Genomic DNA, 26571 nt, shown 5'->3' on the forward strand with positions numbered 1-26571 from the left:
GCAACAGGGTCATGGGTGAAGGCTCACTAATGCACATAGGGAGCAGGTTAGCCAGGTTGTCCAGACTAGACCAGGTGGTCCAATTTGATCTTGTCTGGTCATTCAGAGGTGGACACAGAAAACATGATTAATCATCCAGGCCTCCTACTTTTATTGTTTTATAGTCAAGGTCTAATGATCATGTGCTCAGGAATGTTGACAGTGAACATGGATCAGCATTGGCACTCTGACCAATCTGCAGCTACACACTCTTATACACAATGCAAGATATTTAGTCATTTCAAAATAATTTATTATGTGTGTCAAATGCCATGTACTTCCCACACTATTAAGCTGTTTTGGGATTTAAATACACTTAAATTAAAGCCAGTGGCCTGCACTGTGAGCTCATATTCATAGGTTTTAAGGTTTTTAGGGTTTTATTTAACCTTCAATACACACTGATACCTAAAAGAAAACAATAACAAAAAACAAAGAGCAGGTGTCTGAAAGGAGTAGGAAGGAATGGGTAACTACCATGGCACACTGTTGCCTATTTGTTGGTTTATATGAATCAATTGGCATGTGTGTGCATGCACATATCAATGTTGCTTAAAAGCTGCTAAGCAGTTTCTCTGTTTTTTGTTTCCTATTTAATACCATTCTGTACAATCAGAGAAAAAAGCTCTCATCACACATGCAATCATACCGCTGCGTTCATGAGTTTTGTCAGCTATCATTTGACACACAGCTATTTACATTTCACCTGCCTGAAAAGCATTTATTTCTTTATGGGGATTTCAAGTAACACAAAGCAGAAACAACAAATACAAATTGTTTGGGAAAATAGCCACTGCTTAGATTTTTTCCTACAAAATTGCAAAAAAAATGAATTACATTTTACAACCAAACTGGGAAGAAATGTAAGTTTCCCAAGAAAGGTAGAGAGTCCACACAACATATCTTGATGATGTCAACCTTTTGACACATTGCAACATGTAGTAATTCATCAGGGTCATTAATCTTGCTACATCACCACCTCCTTGGCCTTTTTCACTTTTTCCATTCTACTCTTGCTCTCTCTTTCTCTATTCTGTCTCCTTCTCTCTCTCACACACACACACACACACACACACACACACACACACACACACACACACACACACACACACACACACACACACGTGTTGTTTTACAGCCCACACAGTACAACTTAACCCGGACAATATATCAAACATTTTAAAAGCCATTTATGAGATTAAGATTGAACTATTAAGATATGGAAATACATTTAACATAAGGTGATTTCAAATACTTATATTATGTACACCAGTGCATCGTGCATGTTGGTAGTGTCTGAATTAGCTAGGGAAAAAGGTTGACAATGAAATGAAGATTCTTTCCATTAGCCAGACTAAATCAAAGCTCTGAGTTTCCAGGGAGCAGCCACCCCTCCTCCCCAACTGCACCAGTGTCAGGGACTCAGTGGAAAGTGCTGACCTAGTCATGAAGCTTTTGAAAACAGTTTATTTGCTCCCCTTCACTTCTGGTGCTGAGTAGTTGCTCTTCCAACACATTTTGGCTTATTCAAACAAACACACGAGCAATAGATGTCCAAAAAATGAATCAGTCTGTATTGTTATTTTGATTTGCCAAAGAAAATACATTTCCTATCTGATTACAGATGCCAAAATGTGCAGCTGCCATTAGTATACTGTTGTCATTCTAAGCATTGTTTGTAAACTTCCTTGGTAATGAAATGTTATATGCTATTAACACATTAACCTGGCAGCTGTATATCATATAATTTGGTAATATACCAAACTGAACAAAGCATTACAGCAACCATTACAATAACTATGACAACTATGTTACAGTGTGTTTGTCTAACAGATCTGGTCTACACACATTTGTTCATATTTTCCAATACCCACTGTAATTTAGCCATATTGAATAAATATTAGCGGTGGCTAAGTTAGGAAGTACTGCATAGTGGGGAGAAAGTAGGTCACTGCCAGTATGAATATTGACGACTGCTCACCAGTGACCTATTTGTTGCAGTTCAATAGACCATACAAAGCAGTGACAACATACAACTGAAGCACAGTTGCTCAAAAGCAAGTATTTAATTGTAGTACTTAGTATCACAGTGATGGTTCTTGATCAAACACATGATCAACCATTTTTATCTTAGTAGATCCATATTTAGTAGATCATATTAGTGTTCCATATGTACAGTGTTGAATCTGTTTAACTATATCACATAGAGTGCTATGTTTAAAGAAATAGACTGTGTGAAGTCTTATACTGTATTTTACAAATCATACAGTAATAAAGATTGCAATAATCTCCACTTTGCTGGGGAAGTCTGGTTTGGATCCTTTTTTTTTATGTTTGTTTGTTTTTTCAGAATTTAGGGATTTCATTTCAAACCTTTTTTTTTTATATACAAAGCATTAATTGTCAGTGATTTTAATATTTCATTTGATATAAAAGTTTTGTATTTAATATTAACATTGTTCCACAGTCTGAAGTTAATTCAGACCATCTACTTTAAATTATATTTTATTAATAATATATGCATCTCCGCACTTTAAAGTACATTCACGTCACTTAATGTAAAGAGTTATATCAATAATCTCCCAGAGTTATCGACTATGATTGGATCACCATCTTACCCCACAAAACTCAATCAGGCTGCTGAACACCTAAATCAATAATCTACTAAACTCTGGATAATGTAGCTCTCCTTAAAAGAAAAATACTTACAGAGGGAAAAACTATCATTGTGATTAACTATCATACACACAGCTAAAATCAGGCCACTCAGAATTTAAGACATAAATAGAATCAAAGTAAATAGAAGGAGACCTCATGAGTTGAAAAGCTCTTGCGGCTAGGACATATTTCCACCCTATTAGAAGAACATAATCATTTAATAGTCACAACTATAGCAAAATAAACTAGGAGCATTAAAGTAACATGCACACCACCGAAATGTAACAGCAATATATTCATGATTTTTTTCAATGACAAAATGTATAGTATTATACAAATAAATCCAGACTATTTATATAAAGCCAGACAATTAAAAAAAATAACCAGGTAGATCAGATCCTGATTCAAATAGAAAATAATATATCAGGTCAATGATAAAAATTTTTTTACAGAAGTATTATGTATTACATTGACCAGGCATAACATTAAGACTTTAAGATTATTACCGGCGATTAAATCACACTGATTAGCACTTCATCATGGCACCTGCTAGTGGGTGGGATATATTAGGTAACAAGTGAACATTTTGTCCTCAAAGTTGATGTGTTAGAAGCAGAAAAAATGGGCAAGCGTAAGGATTCGAGTTTGACAAGGGCCAAATTGTGATGGCTAGACGACTGGGTCAGAAACTATTAGAAGTGGTCCAAGGAAGGAACAGTGGTGAATAGGCAACAGGGTCATGGATGCACATTGATGTAGGTGGGGAGCGAAGGCTGACCAACAGACCAACATTGTTAATGCTCAACAGATCAGGACTATTTTGGCAGCAAAAAAGGGGACAAACACAATATTAGGCAGGTGGTCATAATGTTATGCCTGATCAGTGTATGTTCATACGTATACAGAAGTAACATTCATTAAATGTATCATTCAGGATTTATGCCTTATCAAAGAGGTAAATGACCTACTAGTGGCCTCAGGGCCATGTCTCCTTACTTGTTTAGCTTTTGACAATATGATCATAATATTCCCTATATGATGAGTTCCTCCCATCGGGAGGTGCAGAAACGGAGCGGCTTGCCGATCGGGTTCGAAGCCCTGGGAGGTGACAGATCTGAAGACTGTCATCTCCATCAATTGGGCTTCGAAGAAAAAGTCCTGACAGGACGTTCTGGGTGGGCGGGAGTTGGAAGCCGTGTAGCACCCCTTTTCTTTGTGCCCACCTGGTCTTGGCCCCCTCAGGGACCTGGTTCGTTAACCCTGCCACGAAATGTGTTTTAGGAACACAGCCAGCTGCAGTTAGCTCCCTCCTCGGTTTACGCCTGGCATCGTTGCAGACCAGGAGGACTCGGCGTCTCTTTTGAGGCCACTAGAGCTGCACCAGGGGGTAGCCCCTGCTCTAGGCATAATAGAGGTCAGACTGCAGGTCTCGAGAGACTAATTCCTCTAAGAGACTACCTGGCAGCCTGGAAGTTCTGCCAGACATCTCTTTGTCATCCCACAACCTTTTTAGGCTCCAGGCATTCTATCCTCCTCCGTTTCAAGCCCCAGATCAGGAGAAGCTGAACCTGCTGTGTCCGATGCGAGCACTGGACACTTACGTCAATAGGACGAGTCTCCGAAGGAAGTCGGAACAACTGTTCATCTGCTACGGCCATCTGAGAATAGGCCTCAATGCTTATAAGCAGACACTCAGCAGGTGGATTATCCTGTCTTCCGAAGAGTCCTCTGGTCTCCCTGCTCCATTCAGGGTCAGAGCGCAGAGTGTGGCAGCCTCTAAAGTCTGGTCCTCTGCGATGCTGATTTGTCAGGTTTTATAACCTTGACCTCTGTGACACTTTTGGCTCCTATGTCCCTGTGCCCATACCCACTAGTCAGGGACTGGTCAGTCTGGCGGTATTAGACTTCCCAAAGCATTGCGACGCAGCTCGAGTTCCTGAATGGGAATTTCTCTAGGTTGTAACACTAGTTCACTGAGGTAACAAGATGCTGCATCCCCCTGCCACAGTGCCGGCTTCACTCCATATGCTTTTTAATTTTAGCTTCCTGGTCATGATGTTACCCCACCGGTGACTCCGCACCTTCCATTGGACAGATTACACCCGTGATTCAGAGCATGGACAACACAGAAGCATTCCCAAAGCGTTGCGACGCAGCGTCTCGTTCCTTCAGGGAAGTAGGATTAACCTAGAGACGTTATATTTATATTATAATCATAATTTTATATATATAATTTTTATTATAATATAAATATAAATGTACTAATTAATTTCTGAATAAATGAATAAATCGATTTATATTTATATTGTTATTAAAATTATATATATATATATATATATATATATATATATATATATATATATATATATATATATATAGTACAGATCAAAAGTTTATATATATATTATATAAACAGTACAGACCAAATGTTTATATATTGATATATATATATATATATATATATATATATATATATATATATATATATATATATATATACAGTACAGACCAAAGTTTGGACACACCTGCTCATTCAAAGAGTTTTCTTTATTTTCATGACTATGAAAATTGTAGATTCACACTGAAGGCATCAAAACTATGAATTAACACATGTGGAATTATATACATAACAAAAAAGTGAACTGAAAATATGTCATATTGTAGGTTCTTCAAAGTAGGCATCAAGAGAATGTCAATAGTGTGCAAAGCAGTAATCTAAGCAAAAGGTGGCTATTTTAAAGAACCTACAATATGACATATTTTAAATTGTTTCACACTTTTTTGTTATGTATATAATTCCACATGTGTTAATTCATAGTTTTGATGCCTTCAGTGTGACTCTACAATTTTCATAGTCATGAAAATAAAGAAAACTCTTTGAATGAGAAGGTGTGTCCAAACTTTTGGTCTGTACTGTATATATATATATATATATAAGTCTCCAGAACTGGACAAAAAAGTTGTAAGGCATGTTTGTAGAAAATATGGACACAATATAAAAAAAAAATTTCGATCAGCATGCAACCTTTTAACAATTAGGTAGACTTAGTCAGGCAGCTTTACTTGCATGTTCTATCTAGTCAGTTTGTACAGTTCAATGAAACAGATTAGATGCAATGAAACAGAATAGTGCAAAACTTTCTATCAAACACAGTGTTTACACCTGTATTAGTACCTGCATATTTACCTGTAGTACTTTTTTTATATAATGTGTTATAAATAAATATTTACATGAATTATCGAAATCACAATTGATCATACTTTTTACAAAATTAAGTAGTATAACTAGAGCCTGAAGTTACTGATGAGTGATTAATTAAAAGAGTCAAAATAGTTTTGCTTGTATGGTTTTGGTCCCTTGCAGTGTCCTCAAGGACAGGACTTGAACATTTGTCAAAAATCTAACTGAGGTTAAAATATTTAGGAAGAATTGTGTTCTCTAGTACAATTATAAAGACTTGCATAGATGCATTACAGCTGTTGTGGTTGTTCATGATGGAACTTTTTTTTCGTTTTTGTTTTTTTTTTTTTGGTCTGGTGATTTCTACCCAATCTAATAAGGCAAACACCGAAAGAAGTCCCAAAAGTCTACTTAATACTAGATACAATTGTTTGATTCAGTGCAACTGCTTTAGTGCTCCTCATCCCAAGATAATTTTTCATTCCAGATTTATTTGCTGAAACGGTTCTCATAAAATGTCATCCATTCATTTAAATTTCTTTGGAAATTAAGCAAAATTAATAATAAATAAAGACAAAAATTCTTCAAAAACAAACAAAAAAGATGCCTGATAATTTTTTAAAGCCTTCAGGGGTTAACAAAAGAGCTCACAACACAGCCAGGTCATGACAGGATTTGGAGCGCACTTTCAAGGCCATTTTTTTGTTGTTCTTGGCCACCAGTCTGTCAAGGAATCTGCGGGCCTTTTTGGTAATGCTCTCCTTGCGCTTGTAAATTGAACGCCGGTGCTCATTGGTCTCTTTGCTGTCCTTCCGCAGACGGATCTGCCTCACGATGCCTTCAAACAGCTCTGTCACATTGTGGTTCAATGATGCTGACGTCTCAATGAATTTGCAGTCAAAAACGACAGCACACGCCCGACCCTCTAGCAAAAAGAACATGGTATACTATTATTAAATATGTAACATATTACTTCTTATAAGAAAAGTGTAAACCAAGGGTTCACAACCTTTTTAGGTTCATGAGTTTTGTGTGTTGTGTCATAAAGCATCCATTCATGTACCGTAATTTCCAGACTATTAAGCGCACCCAAATATAAGCCTCACCCACTGAATTTTACAAAGATTTTTATTTTGAACATAAATAAGCCGCAGGTGTCTATGTAACGGGTGAAATATGTTGTGGCTTGTATCTAAACAGTAGCCTACCAAGAAAGTTATTGTTCACTGTCTTCCTCCTTCCTTTCACAACAATTTCTCTCAAGAGTTTGTCTTTTGGCATCGTCGTGCATTTAAAAATCACCATTGGTGAATCTTTTGTCCTGATGCCTTGCAGCTCAGAACACAGGTGAAGTGCGTTTTTTCATGCCCGGTTGTTTTCAGCGTGACGAATGATTCACATTTCCTGTAGACAGTCCGAGTGAGCGGCAGGTCAAACGTCAGAGGAACATCATTCATATTTATGATGTGGTGCGGCCCGTTTCAGTGGGAGCGCATCTGATTTAATATAAAGTTTCATTGGATCACCTAAACCGGTTCGCAATTTCATTGGTCTAATGTTTTGGTGCTTAGTTTTTTGGATTTAAGTTCTGTGAAACCGGGAAAAACCCAGGAAAAATCCATAAATAAGCCGCTTCATTGTTTAAGCCGCGGGGTTCGAAGCATGGGAAAAAAGTAGCGGCTTATAGTCCGGAAAATACGGTACCTTCCTGCACTGCATTAATAATAATGTGCAGTTCAGATTATGTACAGCATGAATATTGTATTTTGTAGTGTTTCAGCTAGAATATGATAGATGAATGTGATGCCACTGTGGTCGGGCATTAAAGGACAGACAAATAGAGGTTAACAGAATTAGCCTTACAGAGTAAAGGCTATTTATAATTAATATTTTTATTATTGTTATGAACTGAATGTTTTAATTATTAAATATTACATATGACCCCATCTGCATTTCAGGCCGAACTGTTGCAAATCTATGCTGTAAACCATGGTCATGGTGATTATTGAATATTCTGGCTATACATGATTTAGTAAAAATTTAATTTACATTTGTTTTAATCATGGAAGCAGTTGTTCTATAAACATAAGGGGAAAAAAATGTTTCTACTGTCACCTTCCACTGCTACCTCTCGACAGCGCACCAAGTCACTTTTGTTGCCCACAAGGATGATGGGAATATTCTCGGCCTGACGGATACGGCGCAGCTGGATGCGCAGCTCTGAAGCACTCTCGAAACTGCTGCGGTCAGTGATGGAGTAAACAATGATATATGCATTCCCAACCTGCATGCAGTAGTCCTGCACCCACTTCTCGTCCTCTTCCTGCAAATCACAGACTTTACTACATAGAAAGCTTTGGCATGGCAAAAAATGAATATGAATGGCATCCTGTCAAAGTGCTGTTAAGTGGTTTTGTCTGGTTACCCTCTATGCATTTTAGACAATAAAAAAAAGTGGTATGCGGAACAGACGCGGAGCCAACTCTGTACTTACTTTTTGAGGATTATCCATTTCAATCCAGTATTTTAGAAGCAAATGTCATGGTAATGTGAATAACATTACATTACATTATCTGTCTGCTAACTTCATATTAGCTACTAAAGAAACATTAAACTTGGTGTGCTCCTCAACACTCCTCTTTGTGTGTTGTGACTGGCCAGAAACTTGCAGCACATTTACTTTTTTATTATTGTTTGGCAGGTAAAGCCAATTACTGAAGTGTTAAAATAAGTTAGCCATGTTGGGTTTTGTTTTCCTGTCTTTCTTAATTTTTATTGCCTTGAATTATTGCCATCAAAATAATTCATCCTATGAAGCTAACATTCCCACTACAATTCTATTTTTTGAATACCTAGTCATCTGGCACAATGGCTGATGTTGAAAGGACTTTCAAGCTAACCCCCAACTCCTCATCTAATACTGTACAGTATGTATTCATTGAAATGACATACTGTGTATTTCATATCAGATAAGCTTTTTAAAGTGTTCAAAGCATACATGTTCTTTCATGTAGAGATATACGTAGAATATCTATTTAGAGATATACATAGAGATATAGGTCCATGTAGAGATATACATGCTTTCATGTTGCATGTTGCAGGTGGAACATTAATTCAAAGGTAAGGCTTGTGTTGTCCAACTGACCTGTTTCACAGCAGTCATTTTGAAATTAAATTGTAGGGTAAACACAGCTGTTACTGATAATTTTAGTTAAGGTTCCACTGCATTAGTGTCTACAGAGCCAGAGAATAAAAATGAGGAATAAAATCTAAAGCCCAGACAAGAACTACAGCCAATTAGATCACTTCAAATAAAGTGACAAATAACCATTATGTCTCATATCACATAGAGATTAAAATTTTGGTTAGGTATAAGTATATATAAATGTAAAAAGGAATTTATTTGAAGTGGATGTCAAACAGATATACAGAAAGTTCAGTTACTGTACAGGCATACACTCCAAGTCATACACAATATGCAATCTATGAGGTAACAGGGTTTTCAGATGGTGTATGTAAATGTATAATAGAAATCCCTGTGATTTGATGGATTAAATATAGAGTATGACTTGAAAGTATCTTTCAAGTCATATTTCTTTAAAGTATCAAGATTTATTGCAAATTTAGATTATGTTTATCTAGATCTGCTATTTTCCTTTGTGTATATCTGCTAGAAATTTATTCAATATAAAAGTATTTTAATGCATTTTTTTGGATATCCTTTACCAAAATTAAATCTCTATGTGAAATGAGACATAATGTTTCTTGTGATAGGAGGTGATCTGATTGGCTGTAGTTTCTGATACTGTTTGTTAAGAGTTTTTATTCTGTTACTGGTAGGATGTTGAATCCCAGCCATTAGTGTTGCACAACTCAGTGCACTCTCAGTCCCAAGCCCAGATAAATGGGGAGGGTTGTGTTAGGAAGGGCATCCAGCATAAAACATGTTCCAAATCAAATATGCGGATCACGAAAGAGAAATTCATAACGGATCGGTCGAGGCCCGATTTACTAACAACCGCCACAGGTATTGTGATAGGGCTACTGTTAGCCGAAGGAGGAGAAGAAGAGAAGGAAGACGTCTACAGAGACAGCAGGGAAAGGAGACGTGTAGGAGAGTGGAGGTTGGGGTTGGAACTCACACACACACACAGACACACACAGACACACACACACACACACACACACACTGTGTGACTGATCTGTACAAACCGACTCAACACACACTCGTACTCACTTCTCACACCCATGATTCAGTACCACTCACACTAAATCATTACCATAAAGTGTTTACATGCCATTTTTGCACATCTTCCGGGATTGCTGCTATTTCAAATCAAATCAAATCAAATCAAATCAAATTTTATTTCAAATTTTATTTGTCACATACACATACATACAGGGTACGACATGCAGTGAAATGCTTTTTACGACGGTCCGGCATGAGGGAATGAAATGATGTGAAAAAAAAATAATAAAAAATATATAAAATATAAAATAAAATAAAACAGAAAAAGAAGGCAGATATATATATATACAGTGGAACCCGGTTATCTCGCCCTCGGTTAACTCGACAACCCTATTAAGTCGACGTTTTTGAAGTGGAACCGCCAAATTCTCGCTTTTTCTAAGCATTATCGGTTATGTCGACTTTTTTTATGTCGCCGAACCCTAATATCTCGAGCACAAGGGGGGAAAAATTTACCATTCAACATTCAAAAGTTATCTCGATCTCCATGACCAAACGCCGGCTTTTGAAAATATTAGTTATCGATGCCACTTCACCATCTCACTACCGTAATTTTTTGAGGAATCGACGGTGGTTTGTATTGTATACTGGTAAATCTCTGCCCATAAGAAATAATGGAAAACCAATTAATCCGTTCCCGACCTCCACCGAAACCCATTTATTAACAATTTTTGCCCTGTTTTTTAGCAGTATTAATACTAAATAATACAGGTAAATAAATAATACTGTATATAATTGTTATGCAGCGTAATGAGCTGAGGTAAAGCCGGAGCACAGTTCGCTGCATATCAATTATATACGTGTGTTTTGCAGCCGTGGAGAGCGCGTGGAGTCCGGAAAGGAAGAAACGCATAGGAATACGTGTGACAGGGAAAACACAGACAAACATGCATCAAACACCTTCACATACTAACTATAACCGACAAGGAGTGTGGATGAATGAGTGGTTTATATATAGGAGCTGGAGATGAGTGAATAATGAGCCCCAGGTGTGCATCCAGGTGGAAAGCGGATTTTGACAGCCGCGGAAGGGGCCGTGGCAGGTGGATTCCTGACAATAATACAGTAAAAAGTATAAATTAAAAACAAAATGTACGTACATTTTTATAGCATGTCGCTTCATCAAACAAATTACAGCAACGCTGTTGTGTAAAAAAAAAACCTCCAAAAACACGTGCATGCACATTCTCATTTATTAACGCACATCATGTACATAAAAAAATTTCAAGCACGTTAATATATTGCCACCATTTTGGATTTTCGTTTATCTCGATCATCGGTTACCTCGATGCTTTTTGGTGACCCCCTAGGACATCGACATAACCGGGTTCCACTATATATATATATATATATATATATATATATATATATATATATATATATATATATATATATATATTTATACAGTGAGGAAAATAAGTATTTGAACACCCTGCTATTTTGCAAGTTCTCCCACTTAGAAATCATGGAGGGGTCTGAAATTGTCATTGTAGGTGCATGTCCACTGTGAGAGACATAATCTAAAAAAAAAATCCAGAAATCACAATATATGATTTTTAAACTATTTATTTGTATGATACAGGTGCAAATAAGTATTTGAACACCTGAGAAAGTCAATGTTTATATTTGGTACAGTAGCAGTACAGTACAGTATATATGTTTTTTGATAGTCCATAAAGTGTCCAGGTGCGGTCTGGTGTGGTGTAAAGTGTCCATAAGTGACCGTGTGTGGTATGGTGTGGTGTAAAGTGTCCATAAGTGACCATATGCAGTATGGTGTGGTGTAAAGTGTCCGGAAGAAACCTTGAGAGGAACCAGACTCAAAAGGGAACCCATCCTCATCTGGGTTGCACTGAATGTCCATTTGTAGCAGATATGCAATGTTGCGGGTACAGTGTTGATGATCAGAAGCGAACTGTATTGCTGAGTCAGTGTACGAGACTGTTGACATTAACTACAGTCCAATCCATCAATTTTTTGAGGTTTTGAGGGTTTGAAAGCAGTGAGCGGAGGACATTCCCACCAGAACTACGAACACACACTACAGTCATCACATTAAGGTACTGTAAGACTTTTGCTTGATCCTGACCAAAAGGTCGGCCCCCCCCGAGAACACAGCATGGATGCCCGAGAGGGGTGTGGGCCAGGATGTGGGCCCTAACACGTTTTCCTCCAGGACTCACGGCAGGGGACTAAAGACCCCGCAACCCCCTCTTTCGAGAACCAGAACGTTTCCTGGAATACAGTAGGCTCCCCGGAGAGCTACCCTTGGTCTTGACCACCACATCTCCATACAAATGGTGGATCTGCAGACAAGTGTCTGACCCTCTTCCTCCTTTTCCTGTTACATCCTCAACACAGAACATTCTACAGCACACCGGAAGATTATGTGTAAGAAAGGTCATATCACATGTAAATAACGACAGAAAATGTTCATGTTTCATTTCTTTACAAAGGTTTATCGCGACTGGTACACAGGTCCCATTCCCACAGCAATAGAACAAATAATAAAAAAAGGTTTTAATAAAGTTAAAGAAAACATAACTCTATACAAGGGGCGTGCCCCACTACAGATGTATACAGGCGAGGTGCCTCCCACAGGTCTGTAAAAACCAATCAACGCAAACTTCCATGACTAAATAATGTTTACATAATGCTTACTCTATCTGGGTATTTAAGGAGAACTGACCAACAATTCAGGGAATCTGTAAACAGATATCCCGCACGATTACTGTGTGTAGTCTCGTACCAGGTATGAAAGGTTTTATATTTCCTGTTTAAATGTAAATACTATTGGTTTGTATTTATGTTTTATTTTAATTGAACTATAAATTGGCTTTGAATTGTGATTTTTTGTTTAATTTTATTCTGTGTTGCTCGGTAAATGTTGACACTGCAAGTAATAACGTTGCATCCGCAGTTACCGTAAGGACTGGAAATCAGGCTAGATCGCCTAAATCCCAGTTAGATAGTGAATAACACATCAACTGAGGATTTTAGAGATACGACTAGCACTTGGCGTTAGTTTAAGTGTACTTAGAAGCGTGGAGGCTAACAATATGTATTTCCGTTTAGAGTAACATTTCTAATCACTCTAAATAGGGTCAGCCTCAACCTCTGATTATTTCAATATTATTCTATTCATTATCTGTGGTTAGAAATAATTATTGTAATAATTAAGTGTCACCTCTAAGGGGACTAAATAAAGTATGTTTAAAGTTGAGCACGCAGAGAGCGGCCGCAAGCATATAGTCCAACCTCTGGCAGCGACCAATACTGATTCGCTTATGACCGTTGACCAGTATGTTAATTATAGGGCCCATACTAGGATCTTGTGCGACTGTGTGAACCGAATGAACGAGTGTAATGCCAGAGCTTAATCAGAATAACTAGACAAACATCCATCAAAATTATACTATTAGTAAAATAACAACCTATGCAAATATTTATTGTTTTATCTAAATGGAGTCAGATAAAAGGTCAATAACAAAAATGAAGTAATACATTAATCCAAATCGTATTATCTAATGTGAAAGGAAAGATTAGAACGCGCGAGAATCCTTCGCCACGCCTCTGGAAACCGTCGTTGGACCAGTGGGTGGTTCCCCGCCTTACAGTACGTAATGTTTCTGCTATGGCAAACATCCAGTTCATTCAGTGTGTGAAGTGTGACGTGTTTAATCGGTCTTTCTCCATTGTTAACGATAATTTTATCTGTGAGAAGTGTAAGCTAGTTTGTTCTTTGACGGAGAACTAAGCATTAGAGGAGCGCATCCAGAGTCTAGAGAGAAGTAGTGAGCGTGAGAGCAGTCCCGGTTCTGCAGTGGAAAGTCTGGGTGCCCTAGGTGAAGTTAATATTCCCCCGAATCCGGCATTAGAGCCCTCACAGCGGGACGAATGGGTGACGACTCGGCGGCATACTCGCATAGCCAAAGCTAACGCTAAGGCTTGCCCACAGGAGCACCATTCCTCTCCGCTTCATGTGTCCAACAGGTTTGCTCTCCTTAGTGAAGCACCCGCTGAGAAACCTGAAAGAGCTCTGGTTTTAGGAGACTCCATTCTGAGGCACGTGAAATTAGCCCCTTTAGGGGCACCAGCAGCACAGGTTATGTGTATACCGGGAACCAGGGCGCCAGACATAGCAGGTCAGCTTAGATTCTTAGGAAAGCATAGGTTCTCTAAGATAGTTTTTCACACAGGAGCTAATGATATACGCCTTCGACAGTCAGAGGTTACCAAGAGTAATATTATAGAGGTGTGTAAATTAGCGAAGGCAATGTCTGATGCAGTAACGTGCTCTAGCCCCATCCCAATGCGACGTGGCGATGTAGCCTACAGCAGGTTATGGTCGCTGAACTGCTGGATGGCCGAGTAGTGCTCCAAAAACAATGTGGGCTTCATTAATAATTGGAGCATTTTTGAGGGCAAGGCTGGCCTGTTAGGGCGGGACGGTATCCATCCCACTTGGGAAGGTGCTGCTCTCATTTCTTGTAATATGAGTCATAGTCTCAGAACAGCACTAGTTAACAAGTGACTGTCTAGAGCCAAGGCCAGGGAGCAGACAGACAGGCTAAACCGACCGATCCGAGTCGTCACTCAGGATCCACCAAATTGACACTGTGTCTGTCCCCCGAGTGAAACTAAAATATAGGAATTCTCAGAAAGTCTGTTTTTGTAACCTGATTACCATTAAATTAAATAGGACTGAACGCACAGCCAGCACCTCTGATCTAAATATAGGAATGCTGAATATTAGATCTCTCACGTCAAAAGCGCTTACTATAAACCTAAATGTAAGACTAAACACAAATGTAAAACATTTGAAGTTCTATACACCAGCATAAAATATTCAGTGTCCGAAAGCAGGTCCAGTCAGTCAATTCCACTAATTATTATTTATAGACCCCCAGGGCACTACTCTGATTTTTTCATAGAATCTCATAGATTTCATCACAAATTTAGCTACTTCTTTAGACAAAAAAAAAATTATTGGTGACTTTAATATTCATTTTGATAATCAGGAAGACTCCTTAAGAGCAGCAGTTGTGTCCATTCTAGATTCAGTTGGAATTAATCAGAATGTTATAGGACCCAACTCATAGTGGTGGACACACTTTCGATTTGTTGTTAACATTTGGATTAAAAAAAAAAAACTTAGTCATAATTCCACAGTCTGAAGCTATTTCAGACCATTATCTCATCTCTTTTAAAATCTACCTCAGTCATTGCATTACTACCTCACCACGTTATCGTGTTAAGCGTACTTTTGCGTCAGCGACAGCAGCGCGTTTTATCAATAATCTTCCAGAAATTACGATATTAGATAGATCTCCGTCTGACCCCGCAGAGCTCGACTGGGCCACTGAATACCTAGAATCACCATTACGTTATACTCTAGATGATGTAGCTCCCCTTAAGACCAAAATGATCAGGGAGAAAAAATTAGCACAGTGGTATAATGATCATACACGCACCTTAAAACAGACCACTCGAAAATTAGAACGTAAATGGCGTTAAACAAAATTAACAGTATTTCAAATAGCATTCTTTGACAGCCTTCGAAATTATAGAAAATATCTTAGTGCTGCTAGATCAGCATATTTCTCCACCCTCATAGAAAATAACAAGCATAATCCTAGATTTTTATTCAGCACGGTAGCAAAATTAACAGGGAATAAAAGCACTGCACTAACATGCACACCATCATTAGGTAGTAATGATTTCATTAACTTTTTAAATAATAAAATTGAAAACATCAGGCAAGAAATCCAGACGGTTAATATAAATCCAAATTATTTTAAAAGTAACCCTGTAGACAGCAGTGTAATTATAGCAGAAAATCAATTACAAAGCTTCACTCCTATTCATGAGAATGACTTAATTTCATTAATTTTCTCATCAAAATCATCAACCTGCATTCTCGATCCCTTGCCTACAAGTTTCTTTAAACAGATAACTTCAGAGGTAATTGAACCTGTTTTAAAAATAATAAACTCCTCCATTAGCACTGGTTATGTACCAAAATCCTTTAAACTGGCAGTTATCCACCCCCTAATTATAAAACCTGACCTTGACCCATGTCAGCTATCCAACTACAGACCAATAACAAATCTCCCCTTTATATCCAAAATTTTAGAAAAGGTTGTAGCACAGCAGTTATGCTCATACCTACTTATGAATATCATTTTTGAAACGTATCAGTCAGGATTTCGGCCTCATCATAGCACAGAGTCGGGGCTAGTTAACGTGGTAAATTACCTGTTATTGGCCTCTGATCAGGGTTTTGTCTCGTTGCTTGTTTTGCTCGACCTTAGTGCAGCTTTTGACAGCATCGATTACACTATACTACTTGCTAGACTTGAGAACGTTGTTGGAATAAAGGGAACAGCTCTCTCTTGGCTCAGGTCTTATTTGACTGATCGCTATCAATTTATTGACGTAAATGGTGAGTTCTCCACACTCTCTGAGGTAAAGTTTGGTGTTCCTCAAGGATCTGTCTTAGGCCCTCTGCTTTTTTCTTTATATATGCTGCCTCTTGGTGAAATTACAAGTCAAGTCAAGTCAAGTCAAGTGGCTTTTATTGTCATTTTTACTATACACAGTGGTACACAGTACACAGTAAAAACGAAACAACGTTCCTCCGGAACCCTGGTGCTACACTAAACAACAAAACAACATAAAGTGCATCGAGTGCAGCCTGGTGCAAACAGTGCAAACAAAAGAACAGTACAGACAGACAGAGTGCAGACAGACAACACAAGACAAGACAAAAGACAAAAACCAAGTATAGCGCCGACTAGTAAACCTACTGTATACTTAAATATACAGTACTGTGTGAGGAGAAATGTAAAAACTATACCCAGGAGAAAGTATAAACAGAACAGAGCAATGTAGTGCAAAAAAAACAGCAGCAAGGAGGTGCAAAGACCGCATGTAAACATTATACTGTAGTATTAAAGGTGCAAAAACAGCATGTAAACATTTTACTGAATATAAGGTGCGAGTATAAATAATAATAAATATATAAATGGTGGTGGAGTGGATCGAGATGAGTGATGATTGTGTTTAGTCCAGGTTGTACAGTTCAGTAACAGTAACACACAGTGAGTGTGTGTGTGTGTGTGCGTGTGTAAGTGAGTGTGTGTGAGTTCTGTTCAGTTCTTTGTGTTGAGAAGCCTGATGGCTTGTGGAAAGAAACTGTTACACAGTCTTGTTGTGACGGCCCGAATGCTTCGGAACCGTTTTCCTGATGGTAGGAGGGTGAAGTATGTGTGTAAGGGTGTGTGTGATCGCCCACAATGCTGTGTGCTTTGCGGATGCAGCGTGTGGTGTAAATGTCCATGATAGAGGGAGAGAGACTCGATGATCTTCTCAGCTGTCCTCACTATCCTCTGTAGGGTCTTGCGATCCGAGACGGTGCAATTCCCAAACCAGGCAGTGATGCAGCTGCTCAGGATGCTCTCAATGGTCCCTCTTAGAACATGGACAGGATGGGGGAGGAGGTGGGCTTTCCTCAGCCTTCTCAGGAAGTAGAGACGCTGCTGGGCTTTCTTGGTGATGGAGCTGGTGTTAAGTGACCAGGTGAGGTTGTCCGCCAGATGAACACCAAGGAATTTGGTGCTCTTGACGATCTCCACAGAGGATCCATCGATAATCAGTGGAGATTGGTCGCTCTGTGCTCGCCTGAAGTCCACAACCATCTCTTTCGTTTTGTCCACGTTCAGAGTCAGGTTGTTTGCTCCACACCAGGCAGTTAACCGTTGCACCTCTTCTCTATATGCTGACTCATCGTTCCTGCTGATTAGACCCACCACGGTCGTGTCATCAGCAAACTTGATGATATGATTCGAGCTGTGCGTTGGTGCACAGTCGTGAGTCAGCAGAGTGAACAGCAGTGGACTGAGCACACAGCCCTGAGGGGCTCCAGTGCTCAGTGTGGTGGTGCTGGAGATGCTGTTCCCGATCCGGGTCTCCCAGTCAGGAAATCCAGGATCCAGTTGCAGAGAGAGGTGTTCAGGCCCAGAAGGTTCAGCTTCTCGATCAGGTGCTGAGGAATGATTGTGTTGAATGCTGAGCTGAAATCAATGAACAGCATTCGTACATACGAGTCCTTGTTATCCAGGTGGAGATGGCCAGGTGGAGGGTTGTGGAGATGGCATCGTCCGTGGAACGGTTTGGACGATACGCAAACTGCATGGGGTCCAGGGAGGGTGGAAGCTGTGTCTTGATGTGCCTCATGACGAGCCTCTCGAAGCACTTCATCACGATGGGAGTGAGCGCAACGGGACGATAGTCATTGAGGCAGGAGACAGTCGATTTCTTTGGCACAGGAACGATGGTCGTTGTCTTGAGGCACGTGGGAACAAAGTTACTGCTCAGGGAGATGTTGAAGATGTCAGTGAAGACATCTGCTAGTTGTTCTGCACATTCCCTGAGCACTCTGCCAGGAATGTTGTCAGGTCCAGCAGACTTCCGTGGGTTGACTCTGCATAGAGTTTTCCTCACTTCAGCTGTGGTTAGACAGAGCACCTGGTCAGTGGGAGGAGGGATGGTCTTCCTCGCCACCACATTGTTCTGTACCTCAAACCGGGCGTGAAGTCGCTCAGCACATCTGGGAGGGAGGCGTCACGGTCACAAGCAGGTGATGTGGTCTTGTAATTCGTGATCGCCTGGATGCCCTGCCACATGCGCCGAGTGTCTCCACTGTCCTGGAAGTGGTCGTGGATTTTCTTCGCGTGCGCGCGCTTTGCCTCTCTGATGGCATGAGACAGTTTGGCCCTTGCTGTTTTTAAGGCCGCCTTGTCCCCTGATCTGAAGGCAGAGTCTCTTTGTTTCAACAGCGCACGCACATTTGCAGTCATCCACGGTTTCTGGTTGGAGCGTGTAGTGATGGTCTTGGAGATGGTCACATCGTCAACGCACTTGCTGATGTAGCAGGTCACTGATGACGTGTACTCCTCCAAGTTAATGGAATCGCCGTTGGTTGCAGCTTTTCTAAACATGTCCCAGTCAGTGCACTCAAAACAGTCCTGAAGAGCAGAATTAGCTCCTTCTGGCCAGGTTTTCACCTGTTTCAGAACCGGTTTAGAGCGTCTGATGAGCGGTCTGTATGCTGGAATCAACATAACAGAGCAGTGGTCTGAGTATCCGAGATGGGGCGGGCCCGCACGATACGCCGCCGGGATGTTTGTGTAAACAAGATCCAGCGTGTTCGCTCCTCTCGTTGCAAAGTCCACATGCTGATGGAGTTTAGGAAGCACAGTCTTGAGATTCGCATGGTTGAAATCTCCGCGATAATAAACAATCCGTCGGGTGAGCATTCTGCAGGTCGCTAATAGCGCCAGAGAGTTCACACAGTGCCTCCTTAGCATTAGCACTGGGAGGAATGTACACTCCGACGATGTAAACAGTGGTGAATTCCGTGGTAAATAAAAGGTCTGCATCTAACAGTCACAAACTCCACTAGCGATGAGCAGTAGCTTGAAACAAGCACAGAGTTCTTACACCATTCCGTGTTGATATAAACACACGCCACCACCGCGAGTCTTACCGCACAGAGCTTTGTTTCTGTCGGCTCGAAACACGTTAGCGCGTCTAGCTGGATGGCGGCGTCCGAACTCTGTCGCTGAGCCACGCCTCCGTGAAAACAAAGACGCAACAGTCTCTAAACTCTCGCCGTGTGGTTTGCTGGAGTCGGATGTAGTCCAGTTTATTATCCAGGAGCAGACGTTGAAAGAAAATGGACGGGAGAGCCGGCCGGCTAGGGTTAGCATTTAGCCTAGCACGGACACCCGCCCGCTTGCCGCGCTTCCGCCTCCTCGAACAGCGCTGAGGTCTCCTCTCCCGCCACCGCATCAGGTAACACCGAGGCTGGGGCCTGGTCTTTGTGGCCGAGGTCGCAGCAAGCCGAGGTCGCGAAGGTTGTTGATAAGATCATCATGCAGATTGTTGGTTGCATGATGCCTGTACTGTAACAGTGTCTGGTGGTCGTACACATGAACACAGCTGACTCTGGTGTCCATGTATTGTGGAAGGTCGGGCTAAATATGGTGAAAGCACCATTTTTGGATCCGGAGAGGCCGCTGCGAGCTACTGCCGCGCCGCCATCTTGGATCATTCCAAGTTTGTGGTATTCGCTTCCATTGCTATGCTGATGATACACAGCTGTATATTTCAGCAAAGCCAGGTTAGAGAGATCAGCTTAACAATGTTCAGAAGTGTGTAAAGGACATTAGACAGTGGATGCTTGATAACTTTCTTCTGCTCAACTCAGATAAGATGGAAGTACTTTTACTAGGACCACATGCAGCTAGGAGCAAACTTTCAGATTACGTAGCATCTCTGGATGGTGTTTCTGTTTCAGCGTGTACGGCTGTCAAAGACCTTGGTGTTATTATTAACCCTAGTCTTTTTTTTGAGGCTCACCTGAATAATATCACTAGGATCGCCTTCTTTCACCTTAGAAATATGATGTCGTTACATGATGCAGAAAAACTAGTTCATGCTTTTGTTACTTCTAGATTAGACTACTGTAACGCTTTACTGTCTGGGTGTGCAAATAAGTGCATAAATAAGCTTCAGTTAGTTCAGAATGCAGCAGCAAGTGTCCTCACTAGATCTAGGATATATGACCACATCTCCCCTGTTTTAATCAGTCTACTCTGGCTCCCAATCAAATCTCGCATTGATTATAAAATACTACTACTGACGTATAAAGCACTTAACGGTCTCGCACTGCAGTATCTGAGTAAACTTCTGTACCAGTATGATCCTCCACGCCTACTTAGATCAAAAGGTGCTAGCTATCTGTTAGTTCCTCAGCAGGGGGCAGATCTTTCTCTTATAAAGCCCCACAGTTATGGAACAGCCTTTCAATCAGTGTTCGGGACTCAGACACAGTCTCAGTGTTCAAGTCGAGGTTGAAAACATATTTATTCAGTCAAGCCTTTGATCAGTAGATTTTTTTCTTAGGTAAAGGCTCAGATCTGGAGGTAACATGGATATAGAGTGTTTGGTGAACTGGAATATTTGTATGCTGTCGTCCCCTCACATTCACACGTTCACTCAGGTTTGTTGACGGTGGTGTGGTGGGTCGTCTCTTATCCTAGAGATCCCTCATGTCTGTGTTACCTTCTGGTTCTCCCTTTTAGTTATGCTGCCATAGCGAGTCTCCTATAGTATAGCTAGACAGCATCAGATGGTGGTCTGTAGAATGGTTTTGGAGGTGAAGAAGAAGAGGAGGAGAGTGAGGACTGAAAGAAGAATTGGTTTTTATTGGTTAGTGAGTGCTCTCTACTCTAGTACACATCAACCCAACGATGGTCAGCTCCCAATTTATGTTCTAGTTTATATACATCATCTTGTTCTCCTGTCTACTACACTCCACAATGTGGTTATTTTAGATGTGGAACACTAAAGAAAATATATTGGTTAATGTAAACCAGAAGGGAATATGTTCACTTGTCCCAGGACAAGATTTGTATGTCGTCTTGTTTTTGTTCACGTTTGCCTTTAAAGGTCACGTTGTATAAAACGATCAGCAGAATCTTGGTATACACTTGACCAGGCAACACTCATCACAATCTCTACAGTAAAGCATAGTGGTGGCAGCATCATGCTGTGGGGAGACTATTCAGGATTGAGGGCAAGGTGAATGCAGTAATGTACAGAGACATCCTTGATGAAAACCTGCTCCAGAGCGCTCTGGACCTCAGACTGGGGCGACAGTATATCTTCCAACAAGACAACAACCCTAAGCACATAGCCAAGATAATAAAGGAGTGGCTATGAGGCAACTCTGTGAATGCCCTTCAGTGGCCCAGCCAGAGATCTGAAAATGGCTGTGCACCAACGCTCCTCATACTGATGGTCCTTGAGTGGTTCTGCAAAGAGGAATGGGAGAAAGTGCCCAAAAATAGGTGTGCCAAACTTGTAGCATCATACTCAGAAAGAGGCTGTAATTGGTGCCAAAGGTGCTTCAACAAAGTATTGTACAAAGGCTGTGTATACTTATGTATATGTGATTTTATTTTTTCATTTTTGTAATGAATTTGCAAAGATTTCTAACAAACTTCTTTCATAATGTCATTATGGAGTATTGTTTGTAGATTTTGGAAGAAAATAATGAATTTAATCTATTTTGAAATAAGGCTGTAACATAAAATGTGGAAAAAGTGAAGCGCTGTGAATACTTTCTGGATACACTGTAGCTCTCAAGTGGAATATAATAATAATTATATTCACAAAATTAATCTGTTTTTACTAGGGATATTTTGTTGCATATACAGTATGTTTTGAAGGGGTTTAGGAGGGTTTCCCGGGTAAAAGTTTGAACATCCCAGCAACGTCCCCACAGTCGCCAAAAAGAAGCGTCCGAAATATCCATTAGTCTCTCTCAATAGCCAGTTTTTCAGACACTCAACATTGGCCATGCCTTGCAGCCATCAGCAGGACATGATACAGCAATGCTGGGATCAATAGCTGTGTAATTAGGTCCCAAAGTCATCAATGCCCTTTGCTCTTTATGGGTTTATAGTACTCTGCCCACTCTCTGCTGAACACTGGCTCCCTTCACTTCAACTCCTGTCAGTTTTGCCAGCATTCAAAAGATAGTTTGCCACAAAAAAGTACTGCAGCTAAGGGAATATGTTTTGCTGTTAAACCAAATTTTGCAACTCAAATGCATCCAAATGTACATACCATTCATTTTTCACTTAATGTTTAATTTGTGAAAATCTTGATTGATTTGTTCAGTTAATGTACTGAGCAAATTGTACCGAAAAATTTTACCGAAAAATTGCGGTATGAATACATGTACCATTACACCCCAAAATGAAAGACATAAAAATGTAGGCAGAGACACATGGCATTTATCTGGATAAATTTCTTGGATAAACAATTTTTCAGTACAATGCTTTCAGGTTCAGTACACATGTGTACTGAATGCAATCCTTTTTACGTGCAGAACACAGTTAAAATTTCTCTCAGGTATGTATTCAGTGGAGGACCACAAGTGGGTTTACTTTCCACCTCACACCTCGAGGGTATTTTTATTATTATTATTATCAATAAACTTGAAAACATACAAAGCAATTGCAGGGGTAAAAAAATAAACTAGAGTTAGCACAGTGTCACTGTGGCTACAAAGTGGCTAGCGGCTAACGCTAGTGCTATGGATTCTTTAGCATTTTGTGTGCAGTTTCAAGAATTTCTGTTAAAAGGAGAAAATCCTGACAATTCCACATATTGACAAAGTGTATGAATAAAGGATAGAAGGAATGAAAACATTTGTTAAAGTATGCTGAAATAAGTAGAACAGTTAAGTAGATCATGTATTTAGAAAAGTACATATTGAATGTAAAATACACACATCTGTATTACCGAAATGAGGTCTAACAAATGAAAACTAATACATTTTTCCATTTATTTATTTGTGCCAATTTAATTAATTACTCAGTGTAAACAATATAATAAAAAAGTATACATCATTAATTGAATTTTTTTACTTTTATAAAATATTATTTTATGTATTATTTAACCAATCACGCATTTTATTTATTTATTTTATTTAAAATTGTAAAACAATTTTAAACTGTTGATGTTTACAAATGTTAATAATAATAATAATAATAATAATAATAATAATAATAATAATAATAAACTGATAATATTTGCTATATGCCATAAATAATAAAAATATTAAACTTTTTGAATGGAAACAAGTCTGGACCAGAAACACTGTTTTTTTAATTGACAAATATCAGTAATGACAAATATCTAGTATGCAATAGCCAACAAGTTAACAAAATTAACTTCATCTAAATTTTGTTAACTTGTTGGCTATTGCATGTCTTTTAAAGGTAAATAATTGTGCAATGACTGTGTAATTTTTCTACCTGCTTTTCTGCTTCCCATGTGTCCATAACTATTAGGGTGGTTTCTTCTCCATCCACTGTCAGTGTCCTTTCATACATGTCCTCTGAAAAAGAAAAAACAGACATGTATATCCATATAATCAAAATAATCTATAAGAGAAAACATAACCCCAATCCTATCGTCCCTACATTGGCTTCCTGTTAAGTTTCGAATAGACTACAAACTATTACTCCTCACTTATAAAGCACTAAATGGTTTGGCTCCCATATATCTATCCAGTCTTTTAACACGCTACAATCCGCCACGCTCCCTGAGATCTCAAAACTCTGGGCTTCTAGTAGTTCCTAGAATAGCAAAGTCCACTAAAGGTGGTAGAGCATTTTCACATTTAGCTCCTAAACTCTGGAATAGTCTTCCTGACGGTGTTCGGGGCTCAGACACACTCTCCCAGTTTAAGTGTAGATTAAAAACATATCTTTTTAGCAAAGCCTACACATAACATACGTCTCACATCATAACCTTGTGCTCCAGAACATCTGATCACATGCACATTATCAACTTGTGCTGTTAATATCATGAACAGCAGCTACGCTAATTCCTCTCCACTGCTTCTCTTTCTCTCCCCATCCCGAGACACCCTGAGGTTTGGCCAGCTCCAGTCACCTCCCACCTCGTGATGATTACGGACCTTGAAGAAGTAGATGCCGAACTCACAAACATCCCGAACCATCTAGAGACGTACCAGTGCCATTTGGATCCCGCTACATGTGTGGAGTTTTGACATTGGACCTCCTGGAGTGTTTAAAGGCTCTGGCATGGAGAAGCTGATGCTGGATCTGTGGTGATCACAAATGCTGAGCTCATAAAACTCGGAGCTACTAACCATATAGACTGTATAAGACTGCAGAAAGAACATCACTTATAATCTTATACTCCAGTAATCATGTTAGTTCTCACTGTCCAGTGTTCTTTATTGTTGAAAGATTTATGATCAAACTCTTGATGTCACCCAGATGAGGATGGGTTCCCTTTTTGAGTCTGGTTCCTCTCAAGGTTTCTTCCTCATAACATCTAAGGGAGTTTTTCCTTGCCACAGTCGCCACGGCTTGCTCATCAGGGACAAATTCACACCATTCACCATCACTGTTGATTTGTGTAAAGCTGCTTTGAGACAATGTCTGTTGTGAAAAGCGCTATACAAATAAACTTGACTTGACTTGACTTGATAACTACTGTCATGATTTCAAGCTGTATCGAGCACTTTACTTTTAGGCACAAACCTTGTTACTTTGACATACCATTAATATGTTTTAGACAGATGACATCATTAATAAGACCCCAAGTAATTCTAACACAAAACACTTCTTGTTTAGCCCTGATTTCCTTGAAATGTGCTGTTATTTTTCATCTTCATGCGAAGTAAAAATAAGGAGGGTATGATGCAATGGAAAAAGCATTGAGCTATGTCTGGTTTGGGCTGATCTTATGGCCAGTTTAACAGGAAGATGAAAACATACTTTGCTTTTGGTTAAAACAGACCTTGTCTGATTTTTCCACTTTAAATCCATTCGATCACAGTCCACTGTGTGCTAGGAACACTAAAAGCCGATACAAGATATGCAATATAATATTATATAATGATAATCTAAAAAAATTTGTGTCATAACCAGTGCAAATACAAATGCTACAATCCATGTATTCAAAGGCAATTTAAATGCCGGATTGCATGTTTTTCATTTGGCATGTTATTTATCATTCCATATGTCATAAACCTTAAATGCCATACAGTACAATACAATACAGTAAAAACCATGCAATGAATAAACAAATATGAAAGTAGCTGAAGAACAGAGCTGCTTGTGTGCTTCGTGACTCAGTTTTGCTTTAATTACTTTGCAAGTTCTGGAAGTGGATATTCACACTCATAAAATCAACTGCTAGTTATGTTGATACGAATCTACAGTGGGTCTTCCAAAAAGCAGGTTATGTGACATAGCTGGGTAAGTTTAAGGGTAAATAAGTGGATATCCTCAGCTTTCGGTCCCAAAAACTGAGGTAACTTTCAGAGTATGTAAGGTGCCATAGCAACTTATGCTCCGAACAAAACCTGCTCTTAAGCAGGTTCAGTTTGAGGACAAGTTTGTTTCAGAGAGGTGACGGAGCATAGAGTGCCCATTTGAAGATGATCTAGTAAATGTGGAAGCACAGATAATTCGATATTTCTGTGAGGGGATGACCACGTATCGGTGTTTTAGTATCCAAATAAACATTTGCGGAATAGTTATTGTTTATTTAACAAATCTTTTAAAATCATACATATTTGATGTGACACGCTTAACACAGAGCAAATTTTGTGCATTCCCCTTTGGTTTCTTTTGGGACGAGGAGTTTTTTGTAAAACAGAAGATGCGGAGCATGTGGGAAAGGTAACTGTGTGTAGGGCAGTTCGTACAGTATGCCTTATACTCAAATGCTTCCTACACATGTTTGTGCAGTTCCCTGGCCATTATCCACTGAGAATCATTAAAGAGGAATTCCACAGAGTGGCAGGTTTGTCTTTTCTATGATA

General features: G+C 39.5%; 1 protein-coding gene across 2 annotated transcripts in view; it reads right to left on the reverse strand.

The window, feature by feature from the left end:
* Positions 1 to 6349: 6349 nt before the first annotated feature.
* rem1 (RAS (RAD and GEM)-like GTP-binding 1) overlaps positions 6350 to 26571 on the reverse strand; it is a 40448-nt gene continuing 20226 nt past the window's right edge. For both annotated transcript variants that reach the window (XM_046875680.1, XM_046875679.1), the window contains exons 3-5: positions 24023 to 24105; positions 7994 to 8201; positions 6350 to 6803 (exon numbers count right to left, since the gene is read on the reverse strand). In XM_046875680.1, coding sequence (XP_046731636.1) covers positions 6526 to 6803; positions 7994 to 8201; positions 24023 to 24105 — 569 coding nt within the window. In that variant the 3' untranslated portion in view covers positions 6350 to 6525. The remainder of the gene's footprint in view (positions 6804 to 7993; positions 8202 to 24022; positions 24106 to 26571) is intronic.

The sequence above is a fragment of the Silurus meridionalis genome, chromosome 19 (genome assembly GCF_014805685.1).
Source record: "Silurus meridionalis isolate SWU-2019-XX chromosome 19, ASM1480568v1, whole genome shotgun sequence".
NCBI lineage: Eukaryota > Metazoa > Chordata > Actinopteri > Siluriformes > Siluridae > Silurus > Silurus meridionalis.